This window comes from Xiphophorus hellerii, chromosome 14, assembly GCF_003331165.1.
Source record: "Xiphophorus hellerii strain 12219 chromosome 14, Xiphophorus_hellerii-4.1, whole genome shotgun sequence".
Lineage (NCBI taxonomy): Eukaryota > Metazoa > Chordata > Actinopteri > Cyprinodontiformes > Poeciliidae > Xiphophorus > Xiphophorus hellerii.
Window position 1 is genome coordinate 13417459 of NC_045685.1, and position 25660 is coordinate 13443118.

General features: G+C 43.2%; 1 protein-coding gene across 1 annotated transcript in view; it reads right to left on the reverse strand.

Annotated features, from left to right (window-relative positions):
- LOC116732244 (insulin receptor substrate 1-B) overlaps positions 1-25660 on the reverse strand; it is a 56432-nt gene that overhangs the window by 22876 nt on the left and 7896 nt on the right. Inside the window, exons 2-3 of the mRNA XM_032582280.1 lie at positions 17526-17827; positions 14199-17370 (exon numbers count right to left, since the gene is read on the reverse strand). Of these exons, the coding sequence (XP_032438171.1) occupies positions 14199-17370; positions 17526-17827 (3474 nt within the window). The remainder of the gene's footprint in view (positions 1-14198; positions 17371-17525; positions 17828-25660) is intronic.

Genomic DNA, 25660 nt, shown 5'->3' on the forward strand with positions numbered 1-25660 from the left:
ATTTATTATTCAAACTAGTCTAAAAAGTTTTCTGCCTCAGGAAAACCCAGCAGATTGCATCAAGTCATTGTCCTGCAGTATTCACCAAGCAGGTAGCGACAGTAGTCAATCACTTGCATTGTCTCCTACTTATCCAGACCTTGAAAAAACTTATATCAAGTTAAATCCCAGATTTTTCCGGGCTGGTGAATAGCCCTGACGCAAACACGGTCTGCTAAACGCTGCAGTTTGAGCGATTCACAAGACAAAAAGGCACACGCTTTAGATCAGAGGGAGGCCCAGCAGCGGCGCTGACGCTGAGGTGACGCTGAGGTGAGGCAGCGCTCTAAAGGTTAATGACCGTTCTGCAGCCAGTAATGGTAGAAGTGAGCAAACACCTCCGCCGCTTCAAACGGCGCAGTGTTGTGAGTTACGTAAGGCGGGTCTAGGTGCCATGTGTTCCTTCTCGGTTACCCTTCCAGAGCATTAAAGCAAACTTGTCCCAGATGTGCTCAGGTGGTGGGGAGGCTATTATGTCGACTCGTAGCAACGTACACAACTCTGCGCGTGTTTACACTGGAAACTGTCAGCTGGGGCGCCGGTTTCTTTAAGATTCCTGTTGGCTTCCTGATCGCTGCGCAAACAGCTGAACATTGTGTCAGGGTTACGCAACTGCAGGGGGTCTGCATGTGGAAGTTCCTCCTATAGCTTCCTCTCTGCAGGCCGCTGGAGTTGAGCAATCCCAAACGAAGTCAAAGATGGCCCCGTTGCTCTCAAGGTTCTCAGGTTTTTTCTTCTTCTTTTTTTTTTTTTAAATGAACAACGGTTTAGCTTTAGGTTTTGAGAAAACAACAGTGTGACAGTCTGCTTAGCCTTATCATGCATTAGCGATTGCTTTATTTTGCGCTATAATGTTTAATTTTAGCAAAATATTACAGGTCATGAACAATTGCAAAAAAGGAGATTAAATAATTTTACATCAAATTTATTTAAGCTATTCAGTTGAACTAAATTTTGGCTAAAGAATTGATTAAATAAATAGACATGAACCTAATCAGTCACTTCTGATGTAGCTATAATGTTAGCACAAGTTCTCATAGCAACAGCTTTGGACCATTTTAATAACAAGCCCATAAATACAGATTCTGTAAAGTTTTAGCATGCTTCTGTACACACTTGTGAGTTACACTTGGGATAAGTTCCCCAAATTTTATACACTTCTAATGTCTGGATTTGTTGGGAAAGTTCAGATTAAGAAATCCAGTCTAGTTCAAGCATTTGAAGACATATTCCTAAAAAAGAAAATGTTTGTTTCCGACCCCGACAAGCATTCAATTTATGCAAATACTACTGGCTCAAACACAAAACAAAAGAAGAAACTCAACTCAAGTCAGGAAATATTAACAAAAACATTAAAAATGAAATGATAAAAACAACAAAAATAATCAGCAGAGCGCATCAGTCGCTCAAAACAGGTCATCCAGTTTAAATTGGCTTAACTAAACCCAATTCAGGCCGTCTAATCGGTCCGAGAGGTCAGTAGTGAAGCCCAAGCAGGTGGAAGAAAAAAAGAAGGATTCCAAGGCGGCCCTCCCCGTGAGAATAATTTGACCCCCAGCGGCGGGAGACCAAATTCCCGATGCGCTGTCGTAGTCAGCACTTCAGCCGGCCCCGGGATCAACTCTGACCTCCTGTCCCGAGCGCCCACCGTCTGATTCACCCGGCCTCGCCGCAGCTCAAGTGCCAGCTCACGCAACCGGAATATGAGCCGTCGAGCCACGCAACCTCACAGACAAGCAGCGCGGTGGCCGGTCTGCATGTGAGAAGTGGCTCGTTAGTGGACGGTAATCAGCTTAGAGCTCCCCAAACGCCCACCGGCGCTAAGCTCTTTACAGACAAACCTAGTTAGAGAGGTAGATTTTGATTGATGCCAGGGCTGGGAACACACACACACACACAAACACAAACACAAACAGATCATGCCTGAAGCATGAGAGGAAACAAGGAGGTGGTGATGGTGGCAAACACCTGAGGCAGCAGAGAGAGGAGTTTGATGGGAAGAAAAAGAAGAAGTAAATGCTGAGAAGGAGCACAATGAGGGAGGGACACAAATAAGAATGGTGTGTGTGAAAAGAGAAAAAAAAACTCCCTCCTTCTCCTCTTCATCCTCCTCCTCCTTTCACCCCAGTGCACTCAGTAACCCCGGCAGGTCGGTGGGTGGCAACTCCGTTCTTTAAGGCAGCGCCCGACTCACTCAGAGCCCAGCATACATCCCATACCACGGCGCACAATCGCTGCTCTGTAGCCAGGATCACTCTCACACACAGAGCTGGAACGTCGCCCGGAAAGCGCAAGCGGATACACAGCAATACACACACACACACCTTAAATGTAGCAGTTTTCATGTGTTGATTTGCTTTTTTTGTTGTTTGCCATAAAAACTCCTCAACTCAGATAGTTTGACTTATTAAAGAGTGCATTGCAAACATGCTACCTGTTGAACTTTTACACCTTTCACGTTTTTTTCATAGGATTTTATGTGATAGATCAAGACAAACTGCAAAGTAAAAGAAAAAAAAAGTTTTTATTTATTTTACAGCTATAAGTGTGGTCTTTATTTGTATTTACACACTTTACTCTTGTACCTCTTAATAAAATGCAGACCCTCAATTAATACAAACTAAATTTAAGTAGATATATTGCAGATTAGTGAACGATTTTTCAACATCCAATGATATTCTAAACAATTCACAAACTCTGGTTTACATGATCTATAACATATAACTCAATTCAGCTTTGACTTAAGTATTTAAGTTTCAATTAGAGCTGAGAATTACTGTGTAAATAAAGAAATAAGTATTTTTTCTATTTTCTTTTCCGATTATTTTAATTTATTATGAGAATTCATAAAATAACAAAAAAAAAAAACTGCACGTGTGCAGATTTGCAAAGAAAAAAAACTAACTGTTTTACCAGTCAACTAATATTTTTTTTTTTTTTTTTTACCCCTCCAGGGGGTCTTTTTTGTGGGCTCTAGTGTCCCTTATGTGACAGTAGGCTGACAGGAAACAGGGAAGGAGAGGGGGGAAGACGTGCGGCAAATGTCGTCGGGTCCGGGAGTCGAACCCGCGACGGCCACGTCGAGGACTCAAGGCCTCCAAATACGGGTCGCGCTAACCGCTACGCCACCACGCCACGCCCCAGTCAACTAATTTTGACACAACTGAAAGATTAGTTTGGAAACCTAAAAAAATCAATTATCGGAGCCCCGAGTGTGACGATCGAGGAACAGAGAATTTTAAAATCAGAGTTTGGGTCAATCTTTCTGGAACATCTGAGCTGTGAAACTGGATTTTGGAGCAAAGCAATGACTCTAACCACACAGGCAGCGGTACAATGGAGTGTTTAGATCCAAGCATCAAAGAGAAATGGCCCAGTCAAAGTTCAGACTTAATCCAATTGAGAATCTGCAGCAGAACCCTCTTATTGTACCTGTGCTCTAAATTGTCTCGGTTTATCTGATAAACTCGAATTAAAATACATTAAAACATTGTGTTTATATAATTTCAAATGAAAATCTTTTGATATAAAAATCCTGCTTTTGTTTCTTCTTTCTTTTGCTGCTAAGACAACATTTATGCGCTCAAACAAAGTTTAAAATTATTTTAATAATGGCCACTTACACTTCTAAAAATAAAGTCTTACTTTATATTTAAAAAAAACAAACCCTGACCTGTTTGAACCTCATCCAACATAAAACAAAGTCATGTTGAAAGCACAAATAAAAAGTCAGCTTGAGACCAAAATCTGTTCTGTTGCGTCTAGTAATCTGAAAAATGTAAACCCGGTTCTATTAATCATCCTCGAAGTGTTTTCATTTTGCACAAAAGCGCCGCTCACACACCGGAGTGGAAAATCCTTGGAATATGATTGCAAGAGAGAGGGAGAAAAGGGGAAAGTCTGGATTTAGAATAAAAGAAGAGGGCAAACAAAAAGTCTGCAGGGGGAGAAATGAAAGGGCAGGAAGAGCAGAGAGAAGAGGGGGGGCAGCGTGAGGGGCAGATGGGTTTTGTGGAAGACAGAATCGGCGAAACAGTTCAGACAAAAGAGAAAATAGGTGTGTGTGTGATTGAGACAGAGGTAGGGAAGTGAAATCTATCCATTAGCTGAAACGCTTTTGGCCGAATCCCGCTTCCTGGAAGGTGGTCCAGACGATCCGTTTGTGAGTTTCTCTCCCACCAAAAGACTTGTGATTTATGTGTTGTCATGCAAGCGAGTAAACCAAACAAGCCCAAGATGTGTTGTTGAAACTAAAACACTTTGAAGTTACAGAAAGAAAGACAGAAACAGAAAAAGTACGTAAGAAAGAGTACAGGTGTGGTTGGCAATCAGTCACGTCCAGTGACCAGTTCAAAGCGACAAGATCTCATACACACACCCACACTTCGGTCCGTCCAGCGGCGCCTCCCGGACTGGCCGAGCTGCCAACACAATTCACTCCCCTGCATGCGAATGCATGCGTGCCAACTGCATGTGAATTAGGCACTAGTCAGTCAAAACATGACTGGAGTACTGAACCATTAGTTGAGGTTTTCCTACCTAATTACCATTCGGATGGCCGGGCAGTTCACCAGCACAACACAAAAACACGTACACACAAAAACAAAAAGGGCAGCAGTCGACCTCCTGTGAAAGAACCTATCCACTGGCAGCTCAACTGAAAGAAATGCTTTTTTTTTGGTTGTTGTTTTTGACGGAGGGAAATTAGGTGAATTACTGAAAATTAGCTGCTCTGGTTCTGATTTATTGTATCTGAAAATACAAATTTCGTCCATTTTCGAGGAGCTGCATATACGCCCAAAGGAGTGTAAAGCACTCCCTGGGGGAAGTCACCATCCAACGATCAAAGGCCGACAAACATTAGACGAGTGCAGAAACCTGAAGGAGGAATTTTATAGGAACGAAGATTAAAAAAAAAAAAAAAGTTAAAAAATGCTCCGGGTCAATTCGCCCGTTGGTGCTTCACCGATAACGCTGGACTGTTTGTGCGTTCGTTTGTTCCTTCAACAATGCAAAGCCTTCAGCTGCGGTTTTTAACTACACCCACAAATCAGACCACATTTTCATGACATGGCTGTTGAGGATTTTTAAGCCTTTTTAATAGGATACCAGAAAAAGGGCTTGCTCGATCCAAGTTTTCTCCATCTGAAAGAAGCATTAAAGTAAAGTTGCTCCTCCCCGACCTGTTGCTGGGCTGCTGTCAGTGCCATCTATCACTCCTGTGAAGGTAACTTCTAATTGAAGCAGGTATTTGTTGTATATGTAAGCTTATGTACCAAAATCTGAATGACAATAAATACCTTTTTCAAATTTCCTGCAATTCTAAATGATTAGAAGATGAAGTCAGATAATTTTGCTTAATGTTTCAAATACTAAAAGACATTAATACAGAGTTATGACTGTACAGCGAAGGCCACCACGGTCAGAAAAGGTTGTAAAACTTTGTTAAATTTATTTTTAAAATATGTTTAAACAGGACACACAAAATGTAATCAGCAAACAACCCGCGCTTTACATATTTTCCTATTTGGAGCAATTGAACGTGCGCCATAACTGTTTGCGCTTTTGAGAGCAAATAAGCTGGTTTCTGGATTCTATCTTTTTCAATCTTGCAGTATTTAATGAGGCTCAGCTTCATCGGGACTAATTGGATAATAAAATAAACTCACAGATTAATCTATTTTTACAAATGATCCCCAAAGAAAAAAGTTATCCGTTCTGGTCCAATAACTTCCTTCGCACTGCATCATCGAGCTGCGTCTTTGAACAATCGTTTCATCTGATCTATGATCCGTGACTTCAGAGGGAGTTTGAACATGTGTGCTTAACCTTGTCGAGGAATCACGGCAGTTATGAATTAGCAGATAAAGAGGCGTTGACGTGCGCGTGACAACGTAAGACTGTCTCTTTGCAACAGTGCGATGAATTTAAGGTGACGGGGATCCGCCTGTGAGGCGGGTAATCCGGCCGGGTCGAGGTCTTCCGTAGGAAATTAACCGAAAGCAAAGTGAGCTGATGATCTGTTGGCGGTGGAGGAGTGAAAGAGACAAAGAGGGAGGGAAAAAAATACACAAGGTTTCATCACTGGTTTTCACCAAGGCAACAAAGATTTGCGTCAAACAGTTTCTGTGGAGTCACATATTTTCTTTCCTTTATATTTTGGATGCGGAAGCGAGTCAATAAGGGTCAACGCAAGACTGACGCACACTGACTTCATTTTCTGCTCCTCCAATCAGCAGGATGAGTCAGGTTAGTGAGCAGAAAGGTGCATGAAGCAACCACGTACTGCAGATTCAGACTCTATTCATCACGCAGAACCAAATACTTCTGTTTCTTCCACTGCATCAGAATCAGCGCACTATTAATTTGAACCAGAAAAAAACAAAATCCAAAAAATAAAGCTGCACAATAAGCTGAAAATACTGATGTAACTGGCATCGAGGTAAACAAAGGTTTTTTTTTTAATAAAACCATTTCTTCTCTTTATTGTTCACGTTTAAATTCAGAGAAAGAGGCAGCGGTTTTTCTCAAACTGTTTGAATCAGAGTGCCGAAGCCCCTCCCACACTAGTTGCTGCACACTACCAAGGTTCCACCTGTTGCTCAATTACAAACATACTGATTCTATTTGGAAATATTTCTGGTCACAAAAACTCAGTCAAAGTGTGAAAGATAAAGGAGAACCATCTTAAGATGACGCTGCTCCAGATCACCGGTTGGTAAGCCGGAGAAGCAGGTTTGTTCAGCAGCCGATCGCGGCTCAATCAGACCCAACTAATTTAGGAGCTAAAAACAGCTGACAGTGCTAAAAAGACGTACTTGCCCCTCTTGCAGACTTCTTTAGTTTCAGTTTTCTTGTCACGCTCTAAGGGTTTTGGTTCTGTTTCACTAGCTTGATCCAGACCTGATAACCTGATGAAGTGAAACTCTTTGGAGGGTGAATATCCTACTGTATCTGGGGTAAAACTAGTGCAGCATTCAACAACTCAAACATGGTGGCGGTAGTGTGAAGGCCTGGGACTAATTTCATTTAACTTATGGAATCATGAATTCTGCTGTCTAGCTCAAAATCCTGAAGGGGAATGTCCAGCTGTCTCTTTTCTCAAGCAGGCTTCCATGATGCAGCAAGACAAAGATCCAAAACACACCAGCTAGTCCAACAGCTAAAAATGAAGGTTTTAGAGTGGCCTAGTCAAAGTCTGGACCTACATCTGCGGCATGACCTTAAACACGACTCTCATGCTAGACTACCCAAGCCCGTCTAGAGTTGAACTGGAGCTCGGCAATGCATCAAAAACAATATATCGCGATAAACACATGATCGATACCAACAGATAATATTCGATCAATAATTTCACTGAACTTCAATCCAAAACCACACGGCATTCTGGGGGGTGTAGGCAAAGGACAGACTTTAGCCTCTCAACCTCTCATGGCCAGATAAGCACGTTTGGTGGCATGAACTAACTCACTCACTCTTCAGTTACCTAGCAACTCACTCATTCTTTGGTTACCTAGCAACAACCTGTTGAGCAGCGTGTAGCAGCTGTCTAAAGGTTTCCCCACTGTGCCTCATAACTGCTTAAAAATAAAAAGAGTGAAGGGAGAAAATGAGAACAACAGCTTGAGAGGAAATTATGGATGAAACTTGAAAGGCCACACCACCAGTTTGAAAGTATTTCAGTTATTTAAAACAAAAAAAACTCATCAATAATTATCACTATCGACTGATATGAGACCCTTATGTCGTGGTATGTTTTTCAGCCATATGGTAGCTTGAACTAAAAGACAGCAGTTTTGAAACGTCTGTGTTTAACTGTTATTTTATGGCGAAATGATCACATTTTGAAGAAAGAATAAAGGGAAATTGATGAAATTGCACAGATTTGTATTGATCAATAGTTTACAGCTGCTGTGTAGTTGTACTGTTGAACTCCGGATGCTGAATTCACCGGGTCACACAGACCTTTGCATATTTAGAACAGTGCTCGTCGTCAGCCCGACCATCCGTCACAGAGCTGTTTGTGTGCGCGTCTCGGTCTCGGCCCAGATTACCCCTCGGATTTCCCTAATCAGACCGAGTCAGAAGACCAAGATGAGACGATGATGTGATCACATGCTCTGTGCCAGGAGCCTTCGAGCGCTCCGGCATTTACAGGTGCAGCGTGCACACGGACGGACACACAGCCTTCAAGGCTCCCAAAAAACCCCAAACAGTGGGTCGCTGTTCCCGAGCGTGGAGTTAGTACGTCACCTTCTTGAGCAGACCACCCAAACAAATCAAGACCGGACTTCAGAGAAGGACGCATCCTTGACTTCAACAAAAACACGCTCCAGCTCCCTCAAATGGATCGTTGGCAGATTTGCTCGGTGAAATTATCCCACAGACATCCAAATACATGTCTGAGGAATAAAACAAGGATAAACAGAGGAATATGGAGTTTGTTGGGCCTGGCAGCCGTCCCCATGCAAACACATGGCTTTATTTTTGCTTCACTCTGTCTGGGTAAATCCCGTTGTGTAATGCTGTAATTAGGCTAATGAACGAAGGTTGAGTTTGCAGCAAATTTCCATTTTAATATGAGTTATATAATCATAAGACGGTGGGCTGAGCCACCCAGACTATACAATCAATTATACCAAAAAAACCAACCAGAAAAAGAAGAACGTTTGAAGGATGAATTAGTAGTTATGTAAAGTCTACGCCAAATAAACACAGAATCTAAAGATCTAAATTAACTTGCATGAAGCGTTTCAGGATTCAGACTTCTACCAACCCTGGATTTAGCCACCACGTGTTCAGTCCTGCTGTTTCTGCTGCACATCTGTATGCACTTACACTCTGCATTAATGTGAGCGGGGCTGTGAGTCACTGTGCTGAGCGACGCATTCCGCCTTCAGCACAAAGCAAGACGTCTCAGCAGATAAACAACCACATGTACACGTAAACATATATGTATGTAGATATATATATATATATATATATATATACACACATTGCCCTGAGCCTAACCCTCTTTAGGAGGAGGAAGGGGTCACATCCAATCCTCGAGCTTGTGTTTTACGTAACACTACTAGCGCCGTCAGTCTACACTAGCACCGGCGTGGATTACACACCCTGCCAGACGGGTCTGTCGCACACAGGCAGACTGCTTTCTGCAGAGTAAGAGCGCACTTAATGGGCTGTCTGTCAAGGAGCTGCAAAGCACAGATGTGTTCAGCTGATTATCATTTCACTTTTCAGTGGCTACATGAAGACATAATGATTAAATACAGGATTGCCACTTAAAATTTCAAATGTTTTTTAGTCTCAAGTTTCGAAGTTTATGTCTGATTTAAGTCCGTGTCGCGTAAACGAACCGAGGAGGTGTATGGCATCTAGTTTGCCTTGTAGTACTGCTGTAGATTTTATATATATATATATATATATATATATATATATATATATATATATATATATATATATATATATATATATCTATCAAGAGTTTTGTCCTCAAATGAACAGGAACAATTAACATGTTTCAAAACCTATTCTTAGAGCAGGTTTCTTAGGGTTTTCCCCGTCCCTAAATTTGTCAAACTTTATGAAAATGAGCAGATTTTTGATAAGAAAAAAAAAAGTACCCATAAGAAATTAGAAATCAAAAAAGTACTAGATGGGTACTTGACCAAATCTCTTGATACCAACTGCTGGTGTAATATCTGTGATTTTGCTCAAGGGCCACAATTTGTTAAACCCAATTCATAAAAACAACACTTGTGCACGACTTGCAAGCCGTATTAACGGTTTAATGAAACTTTATTTTACACTCTGTTGGTTTCTGCAGCTCCCTCGCAAGCTTTTTCTGCGCTCTCTGGGAAAGCAGCTGAAACACTAGTCACTAAATATTAGTGACTAGCTAAATTAATGAAGCATGAAAACTCTTCCTACAGGTTTTGTTCCAATATCATTGACTGCATTAAAAAGATGTGAACAAACTCTCAGTGAAACATATCAAAACAGAAAGCTACTGGAGCTTTTCCCAACAAAAATTGCATTTATTTTAACAAAATGATTGTGACTCAAATCCTGATCTGGATATCTCTAGACAATTCAATAAATTACCTGAAAATAAAGTGAGTACTTAATGCTTTTTGGAGGGGTTTCCCCACAGTAAAGCAGCTCAGTATTTCCTGTGGCTGGGAATAAATATTCCTGGCTTAAAACGTTTGCCTCAAAGTTAAATATCTTTCTACAGCAGGCATCATTTAGAGTGAAACAGTTCACTTCATTATCTTAACCATGAGGTTCCTTTTACACATTACGTAACCAGCATCTAATAGGACCATTTCTGGCACACGACCCATGTTTAATTTTAGCCTTTGGCCCCCTTGGTGTTCGCCCCTGGGACATACACACAGTCATTACCTATACTGGCTTATGACTGCTGGAGGAAGAAAAATTCCCCTGTAATTACAAGTAATCGTAAAGACACACCCATACTGTACATTTTTGGGGGTAAAAACTGTCTCGACGCTGCTGATTGCTAAGGGATGAGAGCTCAGTTTGAGAGAGTTGTAAAACTGCAGTAATAGGATGGTTAGAAATGCTGTGTGGAAGCAGAGGAAGCCCAGTTGTATAATGGTAAAAAAAATAAAACGTTGAATAGAGAGAGCGTCAAAAACAGGGGAGGGGAGGAATTCCAAAAATCCATCAGCCCAGATGTCAGTCGAGGACAAACCATGTGATGGACAAACAAAGGGAAGCAGAAAAGATCCAAAAACAAAAAGTGAAGATGGACACAGAGAGAGGAAAACCAACATTTGAAAGGGGGAAAATTATAGGCTGCCGAGGAGAAGTGTCTCAAGAGAGGCCACTGGTCTTGGGACTTGTCGCTTTTGAGGACTGCCAGCGCGCTGGAGCAAACACACGCAAACAAAAGGATCATTTATTGGCACAGGGACGAGGGGGAAGCTGGACGCAGAGGATGAGAGCAGGGGGACCACTGTACAGAGGTATTCGAGAGCAGCAGGAGTGAAACACTGGCCCCATCTCAACATTCACAGCCAACGTGTAACACCCCCCCCTCCATACTGCTCCGTGACATTCCCGGCCGCCAAATGGCCCCACCGTGGGACCCAGCAACCATTTTTATGTTAAAACACCCCATGCTTTTACCAACGTAGCCATCATTTGGCAGTAAATCCAACACGTTGTTGCAAGGAAGCGGGCTACTGATTGCTCATTTCCATCCGAGAAATCTATAAAAACCGACCGTCAAGTTCAGCTTCCCTGCACACACACAAACCACAACAACCCCCGTATGAATATCTTGCTAATGCCTTAAATTCCTCATTAAATCCATCTGTGGAGCCGAGCTATGAAATGTTTACCACTAAACTCCCGAGCGGCTTAATTCCAATGCAGCTTACAGTGCAAATCATGAGAAGGCAAGCGGAGCTACTTCAACAACAAGACAGAAGCCCCAGTGTGGAAGGTTACCAAGAGTTTCACTGACGCATATAAATCCAAATATCCACTTACAGTCTCTGCTATCTGCTTTAGCTGAAAGCATTTATTTCTTAGGAAGTACCCATCATTTGGTGCAGACAGCGGTTCGAAGAGAATGTTTCTCCGATGACGAAATGTCTCGTGGAGACTTAGCTTAGTCATTGTTTAGCTGGGGTGGTCCTTCAAAGGTTGGAAAAATGTGCCTTAGAGTAAGAATGGATGTAAACACGGAAAAATAAAATAAAGTAGATGTAGATGCAGGAAATGAAAACATAAATGTCATTGATTGCTGCAGGAACCATACTCTTTTCAACCACTTCCTTTGATTATTCCCATTGGGGTTTTTTCAATTTCTTGACGAAAAAAAAAAAGATGCCAGAAAGCCTTTACTTTTTCCACATTCCAATACAGATTTGACTATTTTACTTTTTAGAAACATTTAAATTTATAATAAATGTAAAGATTTAAACAAGATAACAGGTGAATGACCATCCAAACGCATTGCGCTGACACGCAAAATTGAGAAGGTCACACTTCCTTGATCATCCTTGAAATACTTCTGCAGCCTAACTGAAATCCACCTCTGCCAAGTTCATCTGATTAAGCATTAATTTGTCAATGTAAGGCCTCACAGTCAGTGCATAAAGCAAATACAATGATGTCAAAGGAACAGTCTGAAGATCTCAGAGAGCAGATTGTGTCAAAGCATAAATCTGAGGAAGGTCACAAAGCAATTCTAGCAGCATGAAGTGTCCTGAAACATACTGAGGTCGCCATTGTTTGAGACTGGAAGCAGATTGGATCTACAAAGACCCTCTGTATCCATACTCGCAACCAAACGGAGGAGCTAAAGAAGAGAGGTGGCAAAAATCACAACTATAACTAAGACGGAGAACCAGGTGTTCCCTTGTGGAGATAGGAAAAATATCTAGAAGGTCAACCATTGCTAATGAACTTTATCTACCAGATATTTACAGCAGAAAGGCCAGACGGAAGCTGCTCTTCCATAAAACGCACATGGCAGCCTGAAAAAGCACCAGACCAGACCGAGCAAAATCCTTTGGTATAATAAAACCAAAACAAGCCACCTAATCCTATTGGCTCAGGGGTGATATGGTTAGGGCCGCTACACATCATATGTGAAGTATGGTGGTGTTAGCATCATGCTGTGGGGAAGCTGTTTGCCACAAACTAGTCTGGGTAGACGGTGGGTTGACATCAGCTAAATATAGAAATCTTCTTCAAGAGAACCTGCTCCTCTGCGCACTAGACATTAGACCAATTTACCTTTAGAAAACAGCCAAGATAAGAAAGGAGGAGTATGTGAAAGTCTTTGAGTGGCCCAGTCAAAGTCTACACTTGAATTCAATTAAACATCACTGGAAAAACCTAAAAATCACCGGCCATTAACGCTACTTATCCAACCAGACAGAGAAATAGGGGGTTTGCGGAGGGAAATTGTAGATGACAGCCAAAAACAGCTGTACCAAGGTAGTAGAGAGAAACCCAAGATGACTTGAAGCTGAGATTGTTCCCTGGGATGCTTCAAGAATGTCATGGCTGAAAAACTTTTTGAAACCTTTTTTTTTTTTTTTTACATGGTTTTACATCTTTCTGAAAAAAAATCTTGTATCTTATTATTGGGCCCTATTTGTAGCTCAAATTGTGTAAAGCAAAACGTGAAAGTGAATATTTTCTGCTGTTTCATTGTAATATGAATATGATTTTCAAAGCACAACATTTGCCCTTCCCAATGCTCTGGTCTTATAGTGAGGGATTTTATATAGACAAGTCAATTAAAACTAGCATCAGCCTAACTGAGTTTGGAAGTGCAATGCTTCAATGGGAAGACTGATGAGAACATTTTTTTAATCAATTATGTATTTATTGTCTTGTCATTTGTTTTTTTCAGAGAACAGATGTTATAGTGCATAAGTAAGTAGTATGCAGGGAAAGCATGTGCTGCAGCGAATGTTGTTGATTCTGTTTTACATTGTCTGCAGTTAAGTTTGTCTATATAGGTTTTATAGGTTGATTTAAATGGCTTGTGCTATGTGTTCACTAACTGAGCAGAACTTTCCTATTGGGACAATAATGCATCTGTTCTATAAGACTGAATGGTTCCCCTTGATACAACTTGCACATATGGTAGATTTGTTTGACTGTTTCTTCTCTTTAAAAAAAAAAGCACAAAGGCTCAATCGGAGCAGAATAATTCTTTTCATATATAAGCAGCAAATGATGATTAAAGATGAATGCCAACAGTAAAACTTAAGAAGATGTCACAATCCATTATTACACAACACTGGAGAAATAAAACTGAGAAAGATCTCCAGAACATAGATTTATTTTCACTGCTTTTATGACTGGAATATCTGGCCTACCCTAATCAAATCCTGTACAAACAGAAGGTTAAGGCCCTTAAAGGGAATCAATGCTGGAGGAGCCAAACTAGGTTTCATATGCAGGTATATTGACAGTCATATGAGTAAGACAGCTGTCTGTATTTTAATTTGGGGCCAGTTGTAGTTTAATTGCAAGCATTGATCAAAGACACTGGATTATCTTCAGAATATATTCTTTTCACTTCCAATCAAAAAGCAAACACAGCTGCAAAGGGTTAAGGTTGAAATTAAAACAATGCCATTAAGGGTTAAAATTCCTACCTGTTCCTTCTTTGTTCCCGTTCTGATGTGTCCGTAGCTCCTCGGATTTGTAGAAGTCAATGCTGGCGTACGTGTTGAGGCTTGAACTGCTGCTCCCTCCAGCTGATGCCCCCATTCCCCCAACCATGGAGCCCGAACCAAGAACAGAGAACAGCCGAGATTGGGGCTGGCCTCCTGTAGCACCTTCCAGGCCAGCGTGGGGACTCTCTTTGTTGACCAAGTCCAAGTCTATGTAGTTAAGACCCTGCTCTGTGGATAATGTCTGATTGTTTGTGGGAAGTGACTGCTGTGCAGGGAGTGGAAATTGAGTTGGAGGATCAGTGACGGCACCGTTACCCCACAACATGCTCTCAAAGCCGAGGCGGCGGGAAACAGCCTGGCTGTGCTCTGGAAAGAGGGAGGCAGTAGAAGAAGAAGTAGAAGCAGAGGTGGACAGGGAGGGTGTGGCCACAAAGGTTTCCGAGCAGTGCCGCCTGCGTCCTTGGGGATCAGCACGGATTACTTTAGCACCCTGGTCTGGGTTCAGTCCTGATTTGCTTAGAGGGAAGTCTAGACCCCGGGAGAGCACTGAAACAGAAGGATCAGTTCTTGTAGGAGAGGGGACTTTGGGGGAGACACTTGGTGATGACCGAGGGGCAGTATTGTTGCTCAAGCTGAAAGCCATCTCTGTGTAGTCTCCACAGGATGTAGGAGACTCTGTCTCAATCACTGAGGGAACACTGTCTCTGCTTTTCCGAAGAGGTGGCTCAGCAACTTCAACAGTTCCTTGACACAGACTATCAGTACCTTCCGTACAGGTTTTAGGGGCATGAGCAAGAACTGGGGGTGTGGGAGGGGTGTGGAAAGGTGGAAAAACTAACTGGGTATTGGAATGGGGGGAAGGGGATGGTGAAGGGCCAGGGTCCATGTTGACGTACTCTGATGGAGTTGGTGGAGAGACAGGGGCAGAAGGACTATGAAACAGGGGAATAAAGGTTTCTAGAGATGGAGCTGGTCTGTTTTGAGAATGCTGGTGACTTGAGCCATGATTCAGCAATGATCCATGTCTCAGTCCTCTACCTCGCCCAACTCCTACACCAGTCTGGCTGCACTGCTCCCCTTTAAATTCAATGCTTACATACTCTCCAGGGCTCTTAGGTTCTGGGGGCAAGGGATTCTCACGAACCCTAGGAAGAGTGTTGGCCTTAGATACATCTACAAATAGGCTTACTGGTCTGCTTCTAAAGTGGCTACCTTGCTTTGTTAACCCACCAGAGCCCCGTCTCTGAGTAATCTTGCTCACCTCTTTGGGCTGTGATCCAGTTGTCACATTACCCAGAGCCTGGTTAGTCCTGTCATCGTTCTCTCCAAGACTCTCACTGCTAGCTGAGCTGGAGGAGTATGAGGATGAAGAGAGTGATTGGTGCCGTCCAATCCCTGAACTGCTAATTGGTTGCTCTAGATGCCCCCCTGAGTTTCTGCTGCCACCTCCTCCTCTGCTACAGTTCCCATTGGGGCGTCTACCTCGTCCGGGCCCATCATCAAAAAGCCCAGAAGTGGGATTATGTTTGTATGATCTGGGAAGGGAATAATAGGAATACACCATCTTTGGAGGCGGCTGTTGCAAACTGGTATCTAAATGGCAGGTGTGCTCATTTTGAGGGGGACTGCCATTCACAGAAGGTGCACTAATAGGAGACATGTTCATGTAGTCGCTACCAGCTCTGCTATCGGCACTGCCAACCCAAGCACCTTCAGAGAGGCTTCCACGCTGGTCAGGGGAGCAACTGCTGTTGGGAGACATTATCATATAGCCGTCAGACACCGGCAGGGGACGAATCTGCTGCGGGGGAGACACGCTATTGTTGGGGGTCATGGCCATGTAGTCATCAGCAGGTTTGGAATCTGATTCTGGAACACACACAGTCATTGTCTGACATGAGGAAACGGGAGGCTGGGTGACTCCTGGTAGCATGGACATGTACCCATTGTCCACACCTGCAATTGCTCCTGGACCACCATCAGTTTTTAACTCTCCTGCTACATCCAAGTACCCTCCTCCCCCTACACAAGAGCCTAAGGTTGATTCCCTTTGAACAGATGAGCAGGTAGATGCAAAGGACTCCCGACTGGTGCTCCTTGACATAATGGCATAATCAGCTGAATCTTCATCTGTAGGTTCCTCAGCTCTGCGCTGGTGTGGGGCCAGTCTTTCCAGGGCCATAGGAGGCAAGGATGCACGCTTGCTCAGAAGCCTGCGTTCAGCCTCACATTCACGGCTAGAAGATCGACGAAGTACTCTCCTAGTCTGGGGCAGTGAGCCATTAGTTGGTGTTCCTGGCACAGGCTGGGAGCTGGACATCATGTTGACTTGATTACTGTTGCTGACACTACTGCTGGTCCCACCTCGTTGACCCATTAGGATGTAATTTGCTCCATCCTCACCAAGGCACTGGCTGCCAGTGCTGCTGATAGAGCTTCCTGGCAGGCTTGGAGAGGGTAGAACCGTGTGATCTCCAGGACTGGAACCATACTCATCTGAGGAGCCGTAATCACTGGGTGAGCACGAGACTGAGGTATGATGAGAGGCTACACGAGTATAAGCACCAGACCCTGGAACAGGACCAGCAGATGTGATACCTCCAAACTCAGATCCAGGCCCAGAGCTGGACGAGAGACTTGGGGCTGGTGATGGGGATGGGGTTGGAGTTGAAATGGAACGCATCAACCCAAAAGGAGTTTTAGCAGCTGTGGTTGGGACTGAGCGGGCTGACTTTGACCTGAGGATTGGGGTGGTAGAGCAGGAGCCATTGGTAGAAGGACTTGTGTTTACACCGTGTAGCGGAGTGGATCCTGCTATCCCATCTTCACTTTTCCCTCCATCACTGGCGGTGCGGGACCTCGGGAAGCTGTGCCGAGGTGTGGGAGAGGCACTGGAACTGCCTAATGGAGCTCCCACATTAGCACCTAAGGTAGGCTCAGTTCGGGGACGGCGGAGGAAGCCCACCTGGCTTGGAGGGGGATTGGGATGGTGGCGGCGAGAAGGAACACTGATAGGATTGGAAGCTGTGGCACCTCCTCCAGGACCAGAGTTTGACTGAGACTTTGTGCGCTGGCGAAACTCCTCACTCAGGGCTTTCATGGCCTCCAGCAAGGTTTCATGCATGTTCTGGGCCACCACAGAATCATCGACCTAGAACACAACACATAAAAGTCAACGGATTAAAACCTAAAACAGCGCATAGTGCTTGAGTTTGAATGCAGTTTCTAGTGTTGTTCACTGGTTCTCTAACAACTGGAGAATGTTAAAACCCAACACACACACACAACTCCTAGTTACATGCTCACCTGCATCCAAAACTCGCCGGGGCCCGTCACAGCAGAGCGTCCCACCTCGACAAAGAAAAAGTTTTCTGAATGTCCGCAACGCCTGACGTTCATCAGCTGGAGCACCACAGCGGCTGCGTCGGAGTTCAGCTTCACAAAGTTTACCGTCTTTTCAGTAAGGCAAAGGCGATAGATGCCCACCAGGTTCTTGAGCTGACCCAGGCCTTTAGGCCACACCTTCACTTGCCAAACTTCTTTGAATGCAGGTCCTGGATTTGGCGCTCCGTAGTCCCCTGAACTCGCACTGTCATTAGGATTTTTACCTTCAAAGACAGAAAAGATATTTGAAGGTTACGGGAGAGAAAAATAAAACACACCAAAGAAGAAAATCAAGGAGTGAGTTTGACTTTTATGCACATATTATAATTTACCAGATGTAGCCGCCACTATTTATCTGTTGGTAGAAGGCAAGCGGCTTTTATTATGAGTGCCATGCTTATGCTGGGGCTTTGAAATAGATTTTGAATCAGATATTGAGCACAAAGTCAGCATGTATCAGCTTGTGAGACCGCCTCAGAGTACCTGCAGGCCTCATATCTGAGGTCCCATTTGTCAAGCACACTGGCATCTCAAGAGCCTCACACCCACAACCGGTATGGAAAAGCCAAACAGTCAACAATTGAAGCGCTGCACTAAAATGATGACTGTGAGAGAAAAGCCGCAATTATGGAAAAATCTTCGGCAAGCCATCATGGAAAATGCTTCTTAAGTAAACCTCCTTTGAAACTAAAGCAAACTGATGATGCGCTAAAATAAAAGCTTCTCTATGAAACTGTTCGCAGCTGAAGGAACAGCTTTCCACAGAGATGTAGTAATACAGAAAGTCTACTCTATGTCTTCAACTTGCTTTGTTCAAAATGTTTATTTAACAAAAGCTGAGGACTTAGTTAGCTACTTTTTTATTATTTGCGTGCATATTTTGGGTCTAAAGTCACTGTATTGTTCAGATTATTGACGCTCAGCATGTGATGTTTATCCTCAAAAAGTACCTTCACTCTGTCATGCCATGGGACTCGTGAAGAACAGGGTTTATGTTTAGGCTCAATTACTTCCACCCACAAAAGACAAAACATCTGTCTCCCGAAAAGTATTTTAGCATTAAAAAAAAAAAAAAAAAAATCATGTGACTCATGTTTTGGGTGGACTAGGTAACTCCCTAACTAAATATCTTTAAACATGACCACTATCCTTCAGTGTCCCACATTTCCAGGTTCATTATGTTCCCAGACTGAACATGTGTCTGAACATGATATCCTTCTACCAAGCAGGATAAATAGACGTCAAAACCACAGCAGAAAAACCTCTAGAAAAATTTTGAGCACCTGTCTCATTAGTCTACCACATCTGGTGTTGACAGGAAAAGTGTTTTCTTGACAGCTGAACGAGTAAAGATTCATATACAATCATGGTGTAAAGAAAGTTGTCTGCCTCTGCAGTTAATTTGTTGTGGATTCATTTTGGGTCCGCTGTACTGTACATCAATTCATTGTGGTTTGAAGACGAATCAACATTGGTACTGGATGACTTTAATCATTTTTTAACACATCAGTGTTGGTTCAACAAGTTAAACTAGGCCGATCATAACTGATGTTTCCATGTTGGTGCTGTTTGTGTGTTTTGGGAGAGGATTGGCCATGTCCAATTTGTTCTGTCATATGACGGTCAGAGTGACGTGACACAGAATGGTGGGAGTGTTTAACTGAACAAGAGAAGCAAAGTAAGTGGTGTGGTCACTTTTACACATCCATAACAACAGTATTAATATCGGCCATCGACTTCAGCCCATATCAGTGAATCCCTAGTCTAGACTTTAACTTGGCCAATGCTACGCCTTGATGATACTTTTTTTACATTTTCATACATTTTTTCTGACCTACTTTGGACAAGGCTTCAGTTATCAGCTGGCCTTAGATCATTGGACCATAATTGGAGCTTATGGTCCAATTTGTGTCTTCAAATCGCCCGGGTCCTGTTGCTGGGAAGCAAGCCCAAATCATCACCTCTTTCATAAATTACAAGTCATACTTATTTTCTTTCAAATTGTTCTGTCATGACGTTTAAAATGCTAACTGGGACCTATAGAGTCTCACATGCAGCTCCTGCCTCCAAAAGCTGGACATTGTCACACAACAGTGTCTTCAGTCAGAGGCCTCATCAGATTTGCTGCGAGACTGACTGCTAACAGAGATCCTTCCTGCCCACTGCATCACCATCCACAAGGACTCTTTGAATCTGCACGGATTCATGTTATGGCAACATTTAATTTAATTTTGGGATAAATAAAATATTTGAGTTGAAAGGTTTTTGAGCAGCTTTACAAATCTGCTCACACCTGATGGTGACCAGTTTAAGTGTTTTGATTGGCAGCACCTGACTGCCACTTTCGCTTCTAAATCCCATGGAAGCAACAAGGGTGTGCTTACTTTTTGCCTTTGGGCTTAACATTTGTGTAAGAAACGAGAATGTTGAATCTGCTGTGTGCACAGGATACATTTATTCCAGAAACACCACATAATTTTATCTAGTTATGATGATAGAACCCCTCTAATTGAAAGAGGATGTACTTTAGCAATGGAGTAATAATTTATCCTAATCAGAAAGTAGTTTGACCACAGCATAACAAATCCAGGCTTCTGTGTCTGGATGTGCGAGCTTCTGCTTTCCTGCTGCAAATTTTGCAATGACTACCATATGGAGACAAGGGACTCCGCGTATACTGTGGTCGCCCTGTTAAGACGAGCTTCTGTCATGACGAATATTTTTCCAAAATCCCAACACACACACATACACACACACACACCCAAAAATCTTGCAACAATAAAAGTGACAGGCCTGAAGCGTCCCGCTGCGTCTTCTTTCAGTTTGCCCCCGCAAAAATGGAAGATCGCACTATAGGAACTCGAAACAGACCGAGAATAGATGTTTTGTTGAAAGCCAGAGAGGATGGGGATTGGCGGCTGTGTGTGGGTGTGTGTGTGTGTGTGTGTGTGTGTATGAAGGCACTCCCCCATGCACTAGATGGGTGTTTTCATGCGCTGCTTTTCACTCCGTTATGCTTCCTCGACATGAGATTTACAACAGGAAGAGGTAGTTTGAGGACCTTTCAGTGGGTCCAAAGACATACGGGATTGTAGGAGATTGTACAGATATTAGAAGAACAAGTGTGAGGAGTGGTTGCTCTAGAAAAGATTTACAGAAAAATATAGATTTTTAGCCAATTACGTTCTGAATTTTGCCAAGCAATGTAGTTCATCAGTTCTCTTGCAAATATTAAAACCCCTCAAGAACTTTAAGAGGTCTTTCAAGACTCTTGCAGAAACTGATGCTCCTCTGCCAAACATCACAACCCTTTGCTCATGGTTACATAACACTGGTTTTGCTCCAACACGGAGCAGCATAAATTATAGTTGCCCCCCCACCCAAAGCTTTTACTCTGGAGCTCTTCTTATTTCTTTTTTTGTGTGTCTGTTTCTATTTGGTCACCGACCAGAAGACGTCCGTTGAGAAACTATCAGCATGTGAGCTTCCATGCAGCACGGCACCGCCTCTATAAGTTACAACAAGCCCTCAGAAAACAGAGCGGCCCTCAGCCGGAGATTGAGCCAAAGGCCGATGCCGGAAGCGTGTGAAAACTAAACACACCTGCAGGTCGATTGAGGATCCGGTGATGAAGCCTTGCTGGTTGCATGAGGGCGAAAACGTTCTGCCGGCCTTCATGTAACCTTGAGGAAGAGTTTTGTTTTAGCATTACGTTCCCCGCCTCCCTGTTCAATAAACTAAAAACAACCCCGCATTGGCTCTTTTCACACACCATGTGTTAACTTCTATTTCAGCATGAACTTTGTGGACGTACGTGCAGCTTGCGAGCAGAATCCCAACTCTGGCGTCTAGTCATGGTCATTTATATGCCAGCCTGGAGCCCTTTGAGATCGCGGGAGGCTGTGATCTCGACCGGTTAGCGCAGCTGAGTTCATGCGGTCGCGGCAGAAAGCTTTAAGACGGAAAGAAATGTGGTTTTCCAGACTTTACGGGTGCCGCGTTCAAAGTGAAAGTTTGCATCGAATACTAGGTTGGTTTTAAGATGGGTCACATGAATGGAATGAAACTGCTAAGAGAACCAAAATAAACTTAATCACAGAAACCTTTTTCCAATTTGGTTCAGCTAGAGAAACAAGCTAATAGGTGACTGGCTTGTCGGAAAGTAAAAATGCCATCTTTTACCAGTTTACCACACACATGCCCAGCCAGGATACCGAGACTCCATCCACCCGTCCCTGGGGTCTGCAAACATTTTAGCCCCTTTTTACTCCCAGTGCAGCAAATTAGCTCTCATTTAGAGCCACAATTGCTATGTGACCTTTGGTTTTAAACAACCAACATTTTATTTCTAATTTAAGCTGTTAAAGTAAAAGAAAAACAAATGTCTGCCAAAACACGACAGACACAATTCCTTCCATTGGATGTCATTTGTGGAAAATGGTGTAAAAAAATGTTTAAAAAGCACACAGACTAGCAAAATGCCTCAATGTCAATGTTATTATATCTATACTTAAAAACATTAGTTAGGCTCCGGAGCTACAGGTTGCAAACACCTGCTTCATACATTCATCCACCTATAGCCCATTATTCCATCCATCTAATCATCCACCGATTTGTCTTTCCACCGACCCATCAAGAGGTTTATATTTCATCCATCCCTCTAGTATCCATATATCCTTCCTTGTCAATCTGCTGGCCGGTCCATCCACCATCTTATAGGTTTGTCCATTTATCCATCCATCCGAGTGTGGCTGAGTGAAGTGTTTATGATTCAAAATGCAACCTTTAAATCTGGATAAGTGGGTATTTTTAATGTAAAAAATTGTATAAAAACTCCAATTAGTGCTGACTATTGCTATTTTCTGCGCAATAGAGTACTACAGCACAAGGCACAAGTCACCGAGGGATCTAAACATGTAATTGTGCAGAAATTTCTCAGCTAACTTTCCATAAATCCTGGTGGAGATTGATCCAGATCTGGAGCTCTTCCTTTAAAACTCAGTTCATGGCTCAGCTTTGGCAGAGTGTGCACTCCCCTGGTCGGCCTTAAGTCATTAAGAAGATGAATGGGACTGTTAAGGGAATATTAGGGGTGCCGTATTTACCCCAGAGGCTGCCAGAAGCCCGCTGAAGCGCTGTCAGCAGGTCTCAGAGTGACAGGCTAATTACTGCTGAGGTTATCAAGCAAATCCTCAGGAAGCTGGTCTCCTGAAGCCATTTGACAGGATTCAGGAATTAGAAGTTGTTTTTTTTTTTAAAAGCCGTCTTTGCACCACTACCTTAAATCTATAAAAGAGCCATTAAAATTTGCAAGAGAACAAATTTAAATGCTTCGAGTTTATAGGAACACTTCTTTCTAGTCAGTTAATGCCGCCTGTAAATGACGGAGAACTATTCTGGCGCTCGCTGGGCTCTGTTTCATGTTTCTGACCTCACTGCTTGAACGCGCAGAGCTAGCAGACCGCAAAAAAACAGCGCTGAGATATTTGAGGCCTAAACCATCGTTCTTTACTCCGGTGTACACTACCGTTCCCCCAATATCTCTCCAGCGCCAGCTCCCCAGCAGAGACTGGTGCAAACAGTGAGAGAGGAGGAAGATTTCCAGGCAGCGACTTTAGTTTAATCTCTGGCTGCCATGTGTGCCTGATCATTTAACCGTTTTCCTTAAAACGCGTCTACTTCCTCGCTCTTCATCCATCTCCAGTATCGGTAATCCCCCTCCTGGTCCGGGCCAAAACTTCAGCACACAACTCTTCCTCAACATCATCATCTGCCTTTGGAGGTTAGGGGGGGGGGGGGGGGGGGGGGGGATCTCACATGTGGTTTGCGTTAGTCGTAAAGTACAAAACAAACATTCAGTATATGAAACAATCAGTGACACAAACGAGGTGAGGTTTGCCATTCCCTTGTGCCCAAACCGAAGTGAAAGGCTGGTCTGGTGCTGAGTTAATAAAAATTATACTAAGCAAAGGAGCAAAGTCAACAGAGGACAGAAATTAAGCAATTAGAAGAAGCTGCAAAGTCTATCCCCTGTTGGGCGCCCCGCGGTTTATCAGAACACAGCAGTGAAATAATGCCTGCTGACAAATTTAGTATGAAACTTCAGTTGCAACCCAAAAGCAGAGGCTCAACTTCAACCCCCTAAATCCAGCTGTTCTGTGAAGGCCTCAGAGCGTTATTAGAGAACAATAATGAACGAGGCAAATCCGGAAGACCAAGGAACACAGCAGAGAGATCAGAAAGACGTGGAGAAGTTCAGAGTAGGGTTAGCTTATAGCACAAACTCTTGTCAGGATAACTGTTTACGATACAAATCTGGTCTGTATGAAAAAGGGTATGGCTGCCTCAAATCGTGTGGAAATAAACAGCAAACAAGTGGAAGAAGGTGCTCTAAATGTGTCACGGACCAGATTAAACTCATAGTTAATGTTTAAAAGATCGTCCCTCTAAATCTGATGAAAGATGGACGGAGCTCACAGCACAGGAAACCTGTTAACGGCTACAGAAGAGATCCTGAGCAGACGTTTCACCTCCCAGGATGGTTTAGTTCAAAGAGTATTTACGTGTCAGAACAGCCTTGTCAAAGTCCAGACCTACATTCAATGGAAATTCTTTAGATTCTTTAGATGCTAGATGCTCCCCATTCAATTTCACTGACTGTGACAGACTGAATAGGCAAAGATTTTAGTTTCCAGATGTGAAAAGCCGGTTGACCCAAAAGGACTTGCTACTGTAACTGAAGTGAGCATTACTTAGTAACCGAATCCTATAAAATCCCAGTAAAATTCACTAAAGTGTGCGTTTGTTACATGACAAGAACTAAAAACACTTCCAAGAGGCAGAAAAACTTTTGCAAAAAATAAACTACAGAGGACCCAGAGCCCATCCTAACTTTATTACTTCACACTCAGACTGGCTGCAGTCTCCTCTCTCCTGCTCCATTTTTCACCACAGACAGCAGCTTTCAAATGTGGGTGACATCAGCTGTTTATTATCTCAGCAGGTTTTTGGATGCTGTGACACGGAGATAGGACTCCTCTGTGTTGTGCTGCTTACTGGGCTACTTGGCCCCCAGCCACACGGTGACTTTTTTCCAAAACAAATTAGAGGAGAGACCCTTTAAGGCATCATTTATACTACAGCAGTTAACTAACTTTAAAACTAGCTTTTTAGCTTAGAAGAGGAACATCTTACAAGTACAGTTAGTTGTGTCACGATACATTTTGACCCACAAGTTAATGTTCTCAAAGATCAATAGACTTTAAATCCTTATGAACAACTAACTCTGGAGCTGGAAGACATTTTAAATATCCAAAATAAATACACAAAACAATCGAAACAACAAATAAAAGTGAATGATGAAATCCCTATAAACAAAACTGTCCTTCAAAAAAGGGATAGTTGAAGCCTGCGCACAACACTGAAAACTTTAGTCCTCCAGCTTTCAAGAGAAAAATTATAAATCATGAAAATGGAAATTATTGCGCTTGTTTTAATTTATCCTGCAATTAATTGATTTACTGCTTATTGCAATAGGCTTGGGTACAGCACAGAGGTTTTCCTCTAATCTCCCCCCTTTGTGATGCATTCGCTGCGAGGCCGATTACGCAGGTCACCTGAGGACTTCCTGACACCCCCCTCCAACTTTTATGGACCCGTTTCAGCCGACAGCGATCGATGCAGCCTGCTGTAAAAAGGTTACAATTCATCCAAAATCCCCCGCAGCTCTACAGCGCTCAACATATCGGCACTCATTGACTAAATGGATTATCCTGCCTCTGGCTTTCCTCTGCTGGCCATCCTCAACCCGGAGCACTTAATTGACAGTCGTCAGCAGCAGCAGAGACAAAGCAGGGAACTCTGGTACATTGGGGACTCTTTTTGTTGTTGTTTTGCTCTTGTACTACATCAACTCAAAGAGCCGGGAGCGCGGTGCAGCCTGACGGACCCGACCGGATGTTGTGAACTTACAGGGTGTTAACGTGAGCAAACGGTGAGATGTCGCTCTCCAGCTGGGAAACCTGCAGCTATCGGTGAACATTCAGCTTCATGCAACA